The sequence below is a fragment of the Diadema antillarum genome, unplaced genomic scaffold (genome assembly GCF_040938485.1).
Source record: "Diadema antillarum isolate AM-2024a unplaced genomic scaffold, OU_Dant_1.0 seq00000590_RagTag, whole genome shotgun sequence".
Taxonomy (NCBI): domain Eukaryota; kingdom Metazoa; phylum Echinodermata; class Echinoidea; order Diadematoida; family Diadematidae; genus Diadema; species Diadema antillarum.
In genome coordinates, this window is record NW_027271522.1 from 378,134 (window position 1) to 394,149 (window position 16,016).

At 38.5% G+C, this 16,016-nt stretch overlaps 1 protein-coding gene across 1 annotated transcript in view; it reads left to right on the plus strand.

The window, feature by feature from the left end:
* The first annotated feature begins 3,077 nt into the window (after window positions 1–3,077).
* Window positions 3,078–16,016, plus strand: part of LOC139735681 (leucine-rich repeat-containing protein 9-like) — a 28,039-nt gene continuing 15,100 nt past the window's right edge. Inside the window, 12 exon segments of the mRNA XM_071646428.1 lie at window positions 3,078–3,176; window positions 3,887–4,108; window positions 4,568–4,708; window positions 5,842–5,905; window positions 6,414–6,484; window positions 6,674–6,856; window positions 8,352–8,507; window positions 9,276–9,469; window positions 10,264–10,395; window positions 11,098–11,277; window positions 11,971–12,094; window positions 15,668–15,861. Of these exon segments, the coding sequence (XP_071502529.1) occupies window positions 3,078–3,176; window positions 3,887–4,108; window positions 4,568–4,708; window positions 5,842–5,905; window positions 6,414–6,484; window positions 6,674–6,856; window positions 8,352–8,507; window positions 9,276–9,469; window positions 10,264–10,395; window positions 11,098–11,277; window positions 11,971–12,094; window positions 15,668–15,861 (1,760 nt within the window).

Consider the following 16,016-nt stretch of genomic DNA (forward strand, 5'->3'; position numbering starts at 1 on the left):
TTTCAAGATCCTACTTCTGACGTACAAAATCACACGTAATCTTGCACCCATATATCTTCAAAACCTAGTCTCTCTCCGCTCCTCCTCTTCTGCCAGACCCCTCCGTTCATCTTCCTCTCTCCAATTACTTCATGGCCCACGTACAAAAACCCGTTATGGTGACCGAGCCTTCTCTTCCATTGCTCCCACTCTTTGGAATAAACTCCCTCTTTATATTCAGAATGCCTCATCTGTCGAATCATTTAAAATTCTTCTTAAAACTCACCTGTTTAATCAGCTGTAATTTTTTTTTTTTTTTCTGGAGGCGCACACAGTTATCAATTATTGTACCATTGTATCACATGTAGACCTATTTTTCTTTTCTTTTCTTTTCTTTTCTTTCTTCTTCTTTTGTTACTGTTAACGTTAATTTTGTTAATGTTATTGTGTTTTCTAGTCTATTTGTATGAGTAGCAAAGTGCGCTTAGAAACGTCAGTATGAAGCGCCATATAAATGCAATTATTATTATTATTATAATTAATGGCTGTGCTGATATTAAGACCACAGTGAAGTTAGAAGCCTAACGTTAATTAGCCTCCGGCCCCCTAAATAAAACCCAGGATTGCCACTTTTTTGTGTCTGTCAACTAGTGTCAGATCCTGGCATGAGACTTTCCCCACAACATGGGGACTACTGTGAATACTACAAGGTAAATTACTTGTAGAGTTGTAGAACTAGAGCTAGTGCCTTTGCTTCGATCAAGGGGCAAGAATGCTCCCCCTCCCTCTTTTGGCAATTGTACACTTTACAGCCCTATAATTATCGATGCGAGATTTCACCCTAATTGAGCAGTGCGTGCGAATTCGAGTACCTATCAGGCACCGCGGGTGTGACAGCGTGTCTTCCGTGTCTACTGTGTGCATGTGTGTGAGATTTCGCGTTGGGATGCAGTGTGTATGAATGTGTCAACATGTGTGTGCGTGAGGAAAGCACTTACGGACCCCACATGGTTGCTTTAACGCCCTTCCCTGCTCGGCTTGACGTGATCGAGCGCGAGCAGACCCTACCTACGACAAACAGGGTGCTGTGCATTGGCACACAATGGAACGCAACGAGTGGTAAACTTTGATGCTTTAGATAACTATATCTTATTAAGCAGGGGATCACTAATTAACCTATTGCACAGGAAATATGTCCACTTGTGGCATTGGCGAAATCATTCTGTTAATGATAAAAAAACCCAAAATCTTATCCCAATTCGTCAGTCTGTTAGTGTTTATTTCGTCTACACTTTACCTTTTTTTAACGAGCCCGACCAGACGCCGTGCGAAGTGTGTATAGCTATCGTTTTACGGGCAGCCACTACATGGACACACACACACACACACACACACACACACACACAAACCTTGCCCGCATGGTTGGTTTGCGCGATTCGTGATGGGGTCGGATCGGGATGGATATGAAGGAGGCATATTATTCACATAACTTGTGGCGAGCTGACGTAAGCTAGGATGTTCAAAAATGGAATCTATTGTATCGCAGACTATCATGGCAATTTTCTGCGATGAAACATTGTATATGTAAAGCTCGATAATCCTGCCGCGGAGAGCAAAGGCACGCGAAATCGCGATCGCACAGTTTGATGTGATCAGCTCCGCAGCAGAAACACAGTGAGTGGGGCGGGCTTTTAGTGACCTTATCACTTGTCAAACGGCGTTCCATACAGCAAGAGAAGCTTGCCAGCTGCTCAGTGCGTGGTGGTTCATGGAATATCACCCTTGCATACCGCGAATGAGGTACCGATAATATAGGGCCGTAAAGTGCACAATTGCCGGCCTCTTTTTGGGAAAAAGAAAATGAATATATTCTAATGGTTAGAACCATACAGTTGTAGTCATGATAGTGAGAGTCTATTTGTTTGTTTGTTTTTAAACCACAACATCGTCCACCATGTCTAGCAAACCTGGAAGATATTCACTTGTAGCTGAAACATACTGAAGGTGAAAATGGTTTATGAATACCAACCCCAGATTCCAAATGATAATCTAACATTAGTAACAACACTAGAAAATTAGCACTCTGAGCTGAGAGTGCAGACCTCCGCCAAACAGGCTTTATTAACCACTGATCTTGTCCTTCCATAGAGATCAGTGATTTCCACTCATACATGCTTGCTGAAAATAACCCACTTTCCCAATATTAAGCCTTTGTTACGTCCTCAACCCTCAGCTGCGCGGCGCGCCTCGCCCTAGCAGAAACTAGAGCACGCACTTTGGTGTGTGTATGAAAACCTCAAAAATGCCCAGCTTGAACTCCCAAGTTCGTTGACCCTACCTGCTAAAATATCAAAATCCTTCATAAAAATCCATAAAAATTCCTGGATCACTACCAAAATTTAAATGTTTGTTCCCAGTGGCTTGTGTCATTCTCAACATTTCCTGCAAGTTTCATGCAAATCTGTTCACTATTTTTTTAGTTATTTTGCACATGTGTCGACAAACAAACAAACGGTAATGAAAACATAGCCTCCTCCCTTGGCGTAGGTAATAAGTGACAGTTTGGTGTACATCAAGGTGTAACAGTGTATGCTTACAGTAACTACTTTATGGGGTAGGCCTATGTCATTCATAATACACTGCATAATTGTGCAAGTGCAGTTGTAGCAGACATCAATCAGGTTGCCTATTGGTACAAATGTTAATAGTCTGATGCTACAGTATGTAAAACTTGTTGTCCAATCAACTGCAGTATTAGTTTAACAATAGCAACATTTCCTCTATAGATATTGTTTAGCAGATCAAACAGGGGACTTGTCAACACTATCCTGTCTACTCATTGTTAATTGGAATATAGTTGTATCAGACATAATGTAAAATTCTAGATAATGTATACTAATAATTTTTCACAACAGCAACAACAAATAACAACTCATTTATTTTTCTTCGACATAAATTTTCTTTTACTGGGATGGAGAATTTTCACATGTGATATCATGTTGTACATTGTATATCAGAGATCGGATGGACTAGTTTCAACCATTAGCGGACAGAAAACATGTGCCAGCAACATAGGTGAGGGTGAACAAGAAGCAAGTATGTCAGATTCTGAGGAGAAAAGCCACCATCCAGTGGCTACGTCTACAGCGGAGCAACTGCTCCCTAACAAGAGGGATGATGACATTCTGAAAGAAGTGGTAAGGACTTGACTAAGATTATGATGATTGAATAAGAAGAGCCAGAATTAAAACAAAGCAAGAAGATGCATTTAAAAATATATATATATATGTTGAAGTACATTGCTTTGCAAATGTATGGCAATGAGTAGCCATAGATTGCTTGATCTGTGAGGAAATCAAGGCATATTCAGACTTTTAGCTTCAGGGAATAAAGGTTATACTTTTTCAGTAGAGCAACCCTCATACAGTTGCTGTACATACTAAAAGTACCCATCTACAAAGTGATTAGTGCTTTTTATTGTATCAGTATTGATGTCCAACTCTGATCATCCAAAGTGGCAAGGTGGTACACTGTATATGTTTTGTACATGCATACTGTATGTCAGCAAGTTATTGCAATATTGATTTAAATTTTTTGGTAGGTAAGGGTGCTTGGCTGTAACTGATCTTTACCAAAAACGTTTGTCAGTCAAATGTTGACTTCTGATTGCAAAGTGGTGAGGCAATTACATTTGTTTTTATTACTTCAAGAGACATGATTTTATCTTGATATGATGAGAGACATCTGAGTATTTGATCAGAATAAGCACAGATTTACCATGATAAAGCTATAGATTAATGGTAGGCAGGTAAGGAGGCTCTTTTGCAGTGACTGATCTATTGTGCATCTGAATATTAGTGATGTTTTGATTTTTCTCTGTCTGTCTCTCAATCAAACAAACGTGCAGTGCATCGTGAATGGCGTGAAGTACAGCCGCCTGTCAAATGGTGGAGGAGCTCACCTGGACATTCTGGAGATGTTTTTCTCTGGTTACCCCCGCATGGTGGGTCTCCAATTCTTCCCCAACATCACCACACTAGTGATCATGGGCCAGGACATTACAGAGATGGAATATTTGCACCACTGCTCCAAGCTCACTGAGCTGTGGATCTCTGAGAGCAAGCTTGCTGTAAGTTATTTCTGTCATTTAGACCTATATGTCATGTGATATAAAAAAAGAAAGAACAAAAAACAAAACAAAAATTGCACTGATGTTATCAGGCATTTGAGTGTCAAAGTATCCATAGTAAATTCAAACACATTTCATAATTTAGCAGGCGAACAGTAGTAATCATATTTACGGGGGCTTAATGCTCGAGTAAGCCATTGTACTCGCCTCTGATTTGTGCAATACTTGACGTATCTGGTGAACTGGTATTCAGCATAAAAAAGATGTGTCGTGCCTTTCTTAAAGAGAGAGATGAATGGGATTGTATCATCTTATATGTTGTCTTTACATTTGATGAATACCTTAAATTATTTAAACACATATTGAGGCACAAAATGGTTGTGAAAACATGCAGGTATGTATCATAGACAGTGGACAATGCCCCTGAATTCCATGGTGTTCTTTTGTTTTGCTTTACAGCACATTGGAGATCTGAGCGCATGCAAGAAACTGAAAAAGCTCTATCTGTACTCCAACCAGATTGAGAGAATAGAGAATTTATCCCATCTGCAGCAGCTAGAGGTTCTCTGGCTTTCACACAATGTCATCACCAATATTGAAGTAAGTCCTTTTGTAACTAAGAGCTGTACGATGTATGTAGTCTTCTTAAGTCCTTGCAGAAGGAAAGTTGATTGAATCCTTAGCATTTCTTCCACAAGCTTGCTTGACAGGGCAGTAGGATTAACAACACTCCCCAGATAGTGTAGACTAGTCACAAAGCTTCCCAGAATTCTTTTCCAGTATTTTTGTTCTCTTTTTTTATTCCTCCGCCACGAAGTGGTGCCGGAGGCATTATGTTTTCGGGTTGTCCGTCCGTCCGTCCGTCTTTCCGTCCGTCCGTCCGTCCGTTGTCATTTTATTATTTTGCCAATTTTGTGAAAATGTAATCACACATTGTCCACATGTACTATCTAGACCTATTAGGAGAATCATGCATTATGGCGGAGGCATACCAGTCGCCATAGCGACATTTCTAGTTTTTTTAGTTTTGGCATGAACTGTCTTGTTTTCAATCATTTTCATTCCTGATGAAATGTTCAGGAGACTAATATCTATTTATGAATGCTGTATAATTTTGTAAGTGCAAAATCTACTTTATAATTTTGTTTGCATTTTGTCTGTGAGACTCATCAATATTTCCACGTTCATGAAAAGTGTTGTCTGAAGATTTTTGGCTTTACCTTTTTCTTCCTCTTTTTATTCTCTTGCACATAATATTTGTTTCTTGATTATGATTTTCATTATTATTATCATAGAATTATTATTATCATTATTATTTTTATTATAATTATGATCATTACTTCTATTATTATTATTATTATTAGTATCATCATCATCATCATCATCATCATCATCATCATCATCATTATCATTATCAGTAGTAGTAGTAGTATCACTTTCGTACTACTTCCTAATCTACTTCCAAAGAGTTTATATGTACTGTCCTATATGATTTCTTTTCTTTTTTCTTGAATATTGTAGTATTTTTTATTCCTATTTTTGGAGATGTTTTCATTTGATGTGTATGTTGAAAGTACAGTCTTGAAGTCTATCATCGTGAGTATCACTTTATGAGTTAAAGCAAGCAATTGTGTCATAGGAACACCTTGAACACGGCCAATTGTTACTGACATAGAGTGACAAGAATGGTAAAGAATTGCTGTCATTGCATGTCATAACTGTTCCTTTTAAAGGGTCTGACAGGGTTGTCTTCTCTCCTCGAGCTGAACCTGGCTTCTAACAAGATTGAAAAAATTGGTAAGAAATGCTCAAAGCACAGTTGATGCATATGTCTTACAGTGGTGTTGATCAAGATAGTTAAAGATCACCAAGAGGTGTGCAGTATTAAATGTCTGAAGGTGTGACTTCTGTAATTCTATCTTGTAGGTGTACGATTTGTAGCTTTTACCTGACTATGGCTATAGTAAGCAGTTATTTTGTCAAATATAATGTACAATTAACTACTCCCATATTCATTTACAATGCACTTCCAATACCAGTTGAAACCCCCCAAAGATTTATATGTAAGCGATAATTGTGTATTTCAGCTTGTGCCTTGCATTTAAGTGAGTGGACCCTACATCATGTAGAAGAAGATGGCAAAGTCTGCATTCACAAGACTGGTGAATGTAGTCTTTCTTTTTCTTTTTCTTTTTTTTTTTTGGTTCTTTTTGCTTTTAGTAGATTCAAATCTGATTTTTCTGTCAATGTGTAATGCTAGAAGTACATCATGATTCAGAAGATATAAACACAATTGCTCTTACAGGGCATGCACTGGATAGCCATTCTCAGCTTGAAAACCTCAATCTCTCTGGGAACAACATCTGCTCATTTAAGGTAAGAAATTACAAAGAGTATTTGTGACGTTTGAGTTTCATTTATGCAGAGATTTGAGTTTATATCTTGGGAGTTATTGTGCTGTGCAAATATTATGACCTACATAGGATGACTTTGAGAACTATGCTTGGTACATGATGCATTGTGTAAATAAAACATGTCCTTGCTTGCGCTCTCACAACATCACAGGACATAACTCACCTGGTGAGACTGCCGCGGCTCAAAAGCCTGGGTCTGAAGGACCCCCTCTACGCACCCAACCCCGTCTGCTACCTGTGCAACTACTCCACCCATGTTCTATACCACCTGCCGTGGCTGGAGAGGCTGGATGCCTACGATGTCTCCAACAAGAGCCTGCGAGAAATGGCGGAGGTAGAGCCAAGTTTACAGGACATTGATTCAGATCAATGAATTTGTGCATTGAGTTGTTTTTATTGCGACTGATTGACTAATTGCCCTTCAATAACGTAAATACACACTGATTATTCATAGTTTGGGTTAATAGCCATGATAGAAATCATGGGCAGATGTATCTACTTACATCCCTCCTGATTTCATATGCCCATGACTATTACTCAGAACACCAAATAATTGAAGCGTATATATATATATATATATATATATATATATATATATATATATATATATATATATATTATACAAATAATGAATGTTTATGAGTGCAATGGACAGAATATTTCGTGAGGTGAAAGATGAAATGATCCATTCAATGAGACGCAGCTGAGTTCAATGTATCAAACATTTCATCTTTCACTGAATGAAATATTCTGTCCATTGTACGAATGAAAAACATTTATTATTTGTTTTATATAAGGCCTAAAATATATCCTTGTCATTTGATGTTTTATTAATTTAAAAAACAAGAGAGAATCTGAGATCGTGAGAGTGCTCACTGTGCGCTTTACACTATGGGCGCGCTGTCGTATATACACACTGCAAACGCAAGCGCGCTTAACACGCGTAGTGTGCTGGGCTCTCAGCAAGCGTGCAATGGAGCAAATCGTATGGATCCAAAATTGCACGGTAAATGGAGCCACAATTGCACGGATAATGACGTCATAGTGAAATGGGCTGAATGATGAATGTCAAACAACAAATCAAATAACAAGGATCTCTTCAGGCGTTAAATGAATATATGTAATATATATATATATATATTACATATATTTATTTAACGCCTGAAGAGATCCTTGTTATTTGATATATATATATATATATATATATATATATATATATATATATATATATATATATATATATATATATATATATATATATGTATGTTGATCACAGGACGTTTAGTGGGATATTTTTTTTTCTCATCTTAGCATATTTGGTAACAGTCTGAATGCAGACCACATCTTGTAAATTTAGGATATGTTTAGATGGGTATTGCTTTATTTGCAATGATAGTTTTATTTTTCTAGAAGACTTTGTTGAAGCATTGAGGACAGTGCTAGTTAGTCAAGAAAGATTGAATGATAGAACAATTATGTTAATTTTTCAAATTGTTTAACTTGTTTTCTTTGTGATTATGGCAGCCTGTTATTGACGATGCTATCTTGAAAAATTAGAGCACTTTCATGACTTCTAGAGTTGCCACTTAATTTTGTGGTATGTTGCATCATAGCTGTAGATAATAGTCTTTTTTTTTTTTAATGCTAAAGTAGTCATGCAGAAAAGATTGAGCCGCCTCTGAGGAAATGCAGTGAAGTATACACTATATTACGTCAACATCAGTTATATGTCTGAAATCCTAAGGACAATACAATGTGAATGAGGAATTTGTAGTAACTGGTGATCAATTATTTCTCTTATGGTTTTCCTGTTTTCATTTGCCAATCAGGCTACAGTGATGAAGAAGAAGATGTACTATAACATGCGGGTCAAGACTATGAAAAGGAACATGTCGGACATCTTGCGCCAACTTCACAAGGAGAAGCGGCTGTTAACAAGGGGCACCAAAGACAGGCTTAAAGCCCTCAGCTTTGCTGTGAAAGAGGTCTGTATTGGTACCAATTATTTGTGTGTCTGCTCCAGAGAGCGTGTGCTGCACAGTGACGTGTCCTTGAAGTCATCTACATTTCTTAGCTCCAAAATTCTGTGACCATTGTTTTCCATATGCTGCTACATGTACTTTGCAACGTGGAATTATAGGTACTCACTTTGTAATGAAATAAGCTGTCCATGACTTCTACAGGAACTGGGTCAAGTGTTCTTTTATCTTTATATTCTTCATATCCTTCTTTAATTGTGACATCTCAAAATGTTAATTTTCAATCTGGAGGGGGGGGGGCACATAAATTAATTACAACTTTAGTAATGGATAATCCTTAGATATATCATATGATGTTCTTCAACTTTTCACTGAGCGTTTCACTATTCTGTCTACATTCCCGTAATCCATATTCGTGTTTGGTATAACTTCATCTGTAAGAGTATACCATTAAGGCCCTGTCACACCAGACCGTATCAAATCATTCCCAGAGCATATGCAAAACAATAATTACAATTACCTTTCTAGTTACCATGAGGGCACTTTAATTGCTTGTTTGGTGTGAGCAGTCGTGTTAAAATGATACACGTCAATTGTTTTTTTCTTCCACCATGTTTGTGCATAGGTGTAACAGATTAGGGCCTGGGCAGCATTCGGTGTGCCGGCGCCTTTATCCCTATTTGTTTAGAGTGAGTCTCGGGACATTTATGCAGAGTTTATAATTTATGTTCATCATGTATGTTTAACAGAATAGCAATAAAATTCCCTTTTCAGCTGGAGAGAGAGATAGAGACCAGGGCACCCCTGAGGAGGAGTAGCCACCTTGGGGACGATGAGGATGAACAGCATGGCAGCGGGACAGAGAGCGATGTGCAAGAGGAGGACCACACCACTGTGGAAGCTGACAGGAGAGCCAAGCTGGCCCTGCTCCAGAAGAGATATGACACCTGCTGTGGACTGTTTGAACAGTGAGTGTCCTTGAGGGGGGGGGGATGTTGGGGTGGGGGTGGGGGAGGGGAGGAGTAGCCATTTACTTCTTGTATACTGCTGTGTTTTCACCCTCTTTGTACATATTGGGGTAACAATTGGGGTAACAGGACCCTGTATATCAAAAATCATGAATTTTCAGAGGAGAGAAAAAAATTCATTTTCACAACTTTTTTGCATAATAGTGTTATTGTCAATGTGAAATTATGAAGTAACATTACTTTGACTACATTAATAATTGTAATGTTTTCAAACTCAAATCAGTATTTTATATATTCAAAATTGAGTTAGGAGGCTTTTGATATATGCCAATTGAGATTCGAGGTGTTATTACCCCAGGGACAATATACATCCCACTGACTAGCTCAGAAAAGGGTCTTTCATTCAAATGCTTAATGCTGTCACTGTTTGCAGGTAGCTGAGCTTTACCAGTCACGTACAAGTACTCTTGAGGCATGAGTGATTTTGCCCCAGTGATGGTGGAATTTTAGAGATGTATTGCCAATGCAGACAATGTATACCGGTATATGTATAATGTTAGAAAGACACATAGTCCATTTCCTCAGACTGGTGATACCTGAGATGAAATCTCAAGTATGACTACAACACTTTCCCATTCTCAAGAGAACAGATGTATTGGGTATTTTAATTGAAGACAAATCACTGATGATCGCTTGTTAAACTTGTCACGTATTTCTTCGGATTGTGGATGCGAGCAATGGTTTGAAAATTTGCTTGATAGCAGCTTTGCTGTATTAAATGTCTCAACCCTCAGAGTGGAGAAGTATCATGCGGAGGCCATCAGCAAAGTGAAGCACGCAACTGCCATGGCCTCCCAGAGGCTTATCACTGAGCTGGAGACAGGGGGCAACGTTAGGTTTGAGGATGGCTCTGCCTCAGACATCTGGTGAGAAAGACATCTCTCTATCATTGTATACAGTCAAATGCCTGCTATCCACACCTACCTCTGTCTTGTCTTTCTGTCTGAATATCAGTGTAGCTGGCTGTGTCTCTGTCTTTCTGTCTGTGTGTCTATATATCTGTATGTTCATTCCATGTGTGCATCTGTACATATGTACACATAATAATTATATTGATTGATTTGTATTTCTTATGTGTATATTTGAAGAAGGTAGCCTTTTCACCTAAGATTGGTGTCCAAAGGCATAGAAAAACACAACTCTGGTGTTGAAGATGCGTGATAACAGTTAAAATTGAATTATACAACAAAAAAAGTTCTATCAATTCCTTCGTAACTGTCTACATGATAATGATATGCATTAAACCTGTAGAAAGAAGTGGTGGATGATCACTGGAATTTCCTTTAATATAGTCTGAAAGCGTTTTTGTACATCTATGCATGAAACACAACTCAAAGAGATATGCATGTTTGCAGTTCTTTGTGGCTTTTAAAGACTTGATCATCAAGTTACCCACCACAGTATCTTCTAAAAAACAAAGACGAAGTGTGATGCGTCACAATATTGTGTGCTCACTGGCCACGTCAAACAATACTGCGCATGAATGAATACAAAGAGCCAGAAACAGACATGTTATTGTACTGTATTAAGATGCAGTTCAACAAGGTTTGTGACTGTTTATACTCCAGGTTCACATCCTGCCACGATCTGATCCTGTCGCGATTCTGCGCCTCTGACTACCAGGCCTACAGCATCACCGGTCTCAAGATCCACCGGATCACCAGGGTTCACAATCGAATGCTGAGGTACCGATTTGAGACTTGCCTGGCCACCTACTCGGACGATGATGACTCCCCAGCCATGGCCAAGTGAGTTTGGTGTTCTGAGATAGTGATGTGATGCATTGTAGGCAAATATAGTGAAAATATTTCTTATTTGCTATCCACTGGAAGAGTGCCTTTGTACTTGTGCATATCAGCTGACCTGTATAATCTCATGGTAATTTCCACCTTTTCTCAAGGTTTATCAAAAAAACAACAACAACAACAAAAACAAACAAACACTAAACACACTAGTTCACAGCGCAAATGAAATAGCTGCATACACTAAGCTCATTTCTGTTTCAACATTAGTGGAAACTCTTCCTTCCTTCCTTTGACATTTGAGAATAGTGCATGCAGGGTTTTTTTTTCCTCTTTTTTTTTTTTGGGGGGGGGGGGAGTATGTTCTTTCTTTTTGTATTAAAATGGCACAGAGGCTGAGATTGATATCATACAGTGTAATATTGTTTCTCCAGTTGCTGATATTGGGAGAGCCGTATTGAGAATGAAAATGTTAGTAACTTTTTTTTTTTGATTGATCGACAATATCTTTCAAAGTCTTTCAAACAGACCTAAGACGTCAGAAGTATGTCAGGTATAATTCATTCCTCTGCATTTCATTTCTCTGCTCCCTTAAATATGTATGGAATTGACAAATTCATGAAGGGTTACAGATGGTTTACACAACTCTTACATACTCTTCCACTTTTTTCTTTCACTGTTCTTTGCAACAATAATCAGACCTCAGACAATGAAGAAGCTGCAGGAGTACTTATTCTTTGTCTGGGACCCAGAACTTCCTGGTGGAGAGAATCAACCCATGAAGGTCCTAGAGGAAGGTCCCATGGACCAAGACACCTACAGGGTTAGTGATTTTCTCTCTCAATGACAGCAGTTATCAATATTTTGTATTGACCATATTGGATTGTCACCCTCAGACAGGAGAGAAAACTCGTACTGTAAAAATGGACATTTTTGCCGTGTGGAAGTTATCACGTGTCATGAAACTAGCACAAAAATAGAAACATGCATTTTTTATTGCTTGCTATGTTTGATATCATTTGATGTTTTTATTCCGTGGAATTAAAAGCACATAAATTTGATTTTACCTGGCCGAGTGCAAAAACTTACTTATGTGAAAATTTCCACTTTTACAGCAGTCTGTGTATCCAGTTCATATTAATTCAAAGCATGGAATGTTTTTTATGCCTCCGCCACGAAGTGGTGCCGGAGGCATTATGTTTTCGGGTTGTCCGTCCGTCCGTACGTCCGTCCGCTTTCGTTTACGCGATAACTTGAGTAATATTTATTGGAATTTTACCAAACTTGATCCAAGTATGAAGTATGATGGGGCAATTATTTGATTAGATTTTGGGTGAAATCGGCTGAAGGTCAAAGGTCAAGGTCAAATCATGAAATTGTATCCGTTTACGCGATAACTCAAGACTGGATGGAGCAAATTTCACCAAACCTTGTAGGAGGATGATGTATGATGGGACAATTACTTGATTAGTTTTTCAGTGAAATCGGACTGAGGTCAAAGGTCAAAGATCAAGGTCAAATCCTAAAATTTATCTGTTTACGTGATAACTCAAAACTGGATGAAGCAGCTTTCACCAAACTTGGTCCAAGGATGATGTATGAGGGGACAATTAGTTGAGTAGATTTTAGTGACATTGGCAAGAGGTCAAAGGTCAAAAGGTCATGGTCAAATGCTACAAATGTTGCAATTTCCGCCATATCTATGCAATGCCCGAAGGTATTTTCTTGAAACTTGGTGTGAACATGTACTACTACGTAAAGATTCTCCAGAGAGAGTTTCATGTCATAAGGTCAAAGGTTAGGTGAAAATGTTGCAATATCACTTTTCTCGCAAATGGTTCAATGTATCTTCGTGGAACTTGGTACACACGCATGTACTGACTGGCAGGGATTATCTAGGGAATTTAGGGGTCATGAGTCAATAGTCAGGGGTCAAAGGTCAAGGTCAACTCTCAAAATTTTACTATTTCCTTCATATACTAGTATATGCAATGCTTGCATTACTAGTTTCAAAACTTTATACGTGCATTACCTAATGGAGATTCTCTGGGAAATTTCCGGCCAGAAAGTCAAAGGTCAAAGGTTAAGGGTCAAAGGCCAGGTTTCAATGCCCCCCCCCCCCCCCAAAAAAAAAAAAAAAACTAAAAGAAGTAAATAAATAAATTAAAAATTAAAAATTAAAAAAATTAAAAAATAAAAATAAAAAATCTATTTTGTACCGTCATTACACTCTTTCTTCATACCTTGGAAATTAATCAATGCATAAACTTATAAAAAGGTCTGTCAGAATTCACGTAAAAATTCTCAATTCCCCAAATATGTGTACCTGCACTCTTAGAAAATTATAGCAAACCCAGTTCAAGACATTTCTGACAAACCTGTCATTTCAGTATTTTGCCAGTTATGTGAAACTGTCATGGATCACACATTGTGAAGACATTATACTATACGCCTATCGGGAGAATCATGCATTATGGCGGAGGCATCAGTCGCCATAGCGACATTTCTAGTTTTTTTATGCCTCCGCCACGAAGTGGTGCCGGAGGCATTATGTTTTCGGGTTGTCCGTCCGTCCGTCCTTCCGTCCGTCCGTCCGTCCGTCTGTCCTTCCGTCCGTCCGTCCGTCCGTCTTTCCGTCCGTCCGTAATGAATTTTGTGGACAAGGTAACTATCAAAAGCTGTTGAGGTATCCTAATGAAACTTGGCATGTATGTGTATTAGGGGGTGAAGTTGTGCCTATCAACTTTTGGGTGCACGTGCTCAAGGTCAAAGGTCAAAAGGTCAAGGTCAAATACATAAAATTTCACTATTTCCACCATATCTATGCAATGCCTGAAGATATTTTCTTGAAACTTAGTGTATACATGTATTACCCAATTTAGATTCTCTGGTGAAAGTTTGGGTCATGAGGTCAAAGGTCAAAGGTCAAAAGGTCGAGTAAAAGTATTAAAACTTCTTTTTTTTCTCTGTAAATTGGAAAATTGTTCAAGGTATCTTCATGGAACATAGTGTATACATGTACTGACTGGCAGTGATTATCTAGAGAATGTAGGGTTCATGGGGTCAAAGGTCAGGGGTCAAAGGTCAAGTGCAACACTTCAAAATTTTACTATTTCCCTCATGTTCATGCAATGCCAGCAGGATTAGTTTTTTTTTTACACTTGGTGTATGCATGTGTAACCTAATAGAAATTCTCTGGAGAGTTTTTTTTTTTTCTTTTTCTTTTTTATTGCCTCAAAGGTCAAAAGGTCAAAGATCAAGTGAAAGTGCTGAACTAACTTTTTCCTCCATATCTCGGTAGTGGCTCAATTTATCGTGAAACTTACTGCATATCTATGCATGTTCTACCTGAAAGTGATTATCTTATGAATTTTAGGGTCAAAGGCCAGATGAACATGGTAACAATTTACTATTCAGTACAGAAATTGCACTTTTTCTCCATACCGGTACCATAAAAATTACTCAATGCATTAAATGTATGAATGGGTCAAAGTCAAGTTAAAGTCCTTAAATCCCCAAATACATGCTCTCCTATTCATCCAATTAGACCAAGGTCAAGGAAGGTGAACATTCAACACATTTGTGACAAACTTGTCATTTCAATATTTTGCCAGTTTTGTGAAAATGTAATCACACATTGTCCACATGTGCTATCTAGACCTATTAGGAGAATCATGCATTATGGCGGAGGCATACCAGTCGCCATAGCGACATTTCTAGTTTTTTGAGGATTTAGATTTGAGTCAGAAATACAACGTAGAAGATTGGATGTGTACAATTTTATGTCAGAAATGACTGTCTCTGTTGTGATAATGATAGGCCATGCCACATGCTCTGACAGGGCTATTCCACTGCAATGTTGGTCAAGTCATAGGGGCAATTCATGAAGTGTTTTGTCGAATATTATTCTAGACATAGCACTTTATCCTCAGCCTTTGTAGGGGACTTATCCGAAGTCAGGCTATTGCAGGCATGCACACTAACACCTAAAGAGGCCCACCACTTTTCCACATGAGCACATGCAGACTGACAGTTCTCAAAATAACTACTTTTGGCGAAAAAAGTAAAGAATGGTAAAGTTATTTAATCATTTTAAAGAGAAGAAGATTTTCTCTATTTCACATACAAATCACTGGCATTCAATTCATGCAGTAGCAGTAGCAGTCAAAGTTCTAACAAATGGCTGCATTGTTACTTTTTTAACAATGAGATATCCCATATGTGGCTTCTTCGAGGGTTTGTCACAACTACAGAATATCCTGTGACTTGCTGATATGGGTTAAAGCTGTCAGTCCTATGGTTGCTTTGCCTTCCTCAGCAACCACATACAGAAAAAAAACAACAAAAACCCAAAGTATCATTTTCTCTAATAATATGCGCTCCCTCTTAACTGCAGCAACTGGGGCGTGATGGCGCTGTTCCCCTGTCTAATAGCCTGAGCGTGTGTGAGCAGCCTCGTGTCCAGTACCTGATGAACAAGGCCAGGTCTGATTCAGCGGCCCTTGACCCTTGCCCTTTCAGGCATGGTCAGCTTGTGGTCTGCAAGGTTTACCTGGGCAAGAGCCTGCCAGCTCTTGATGTCAACACAGGGTGAGTTATGAAAGCAGCAGGTTTGTCTTTCATATTTCCTTCGTAATAGATTGCTAGCCAGAGCATGAATATATTAATCTGTAATTTTCAGCAGTATACCAAAAAAAAAAAAAAAAAAACCCAGAAATCGATTTGTATCATTCTTTGCTCATTTT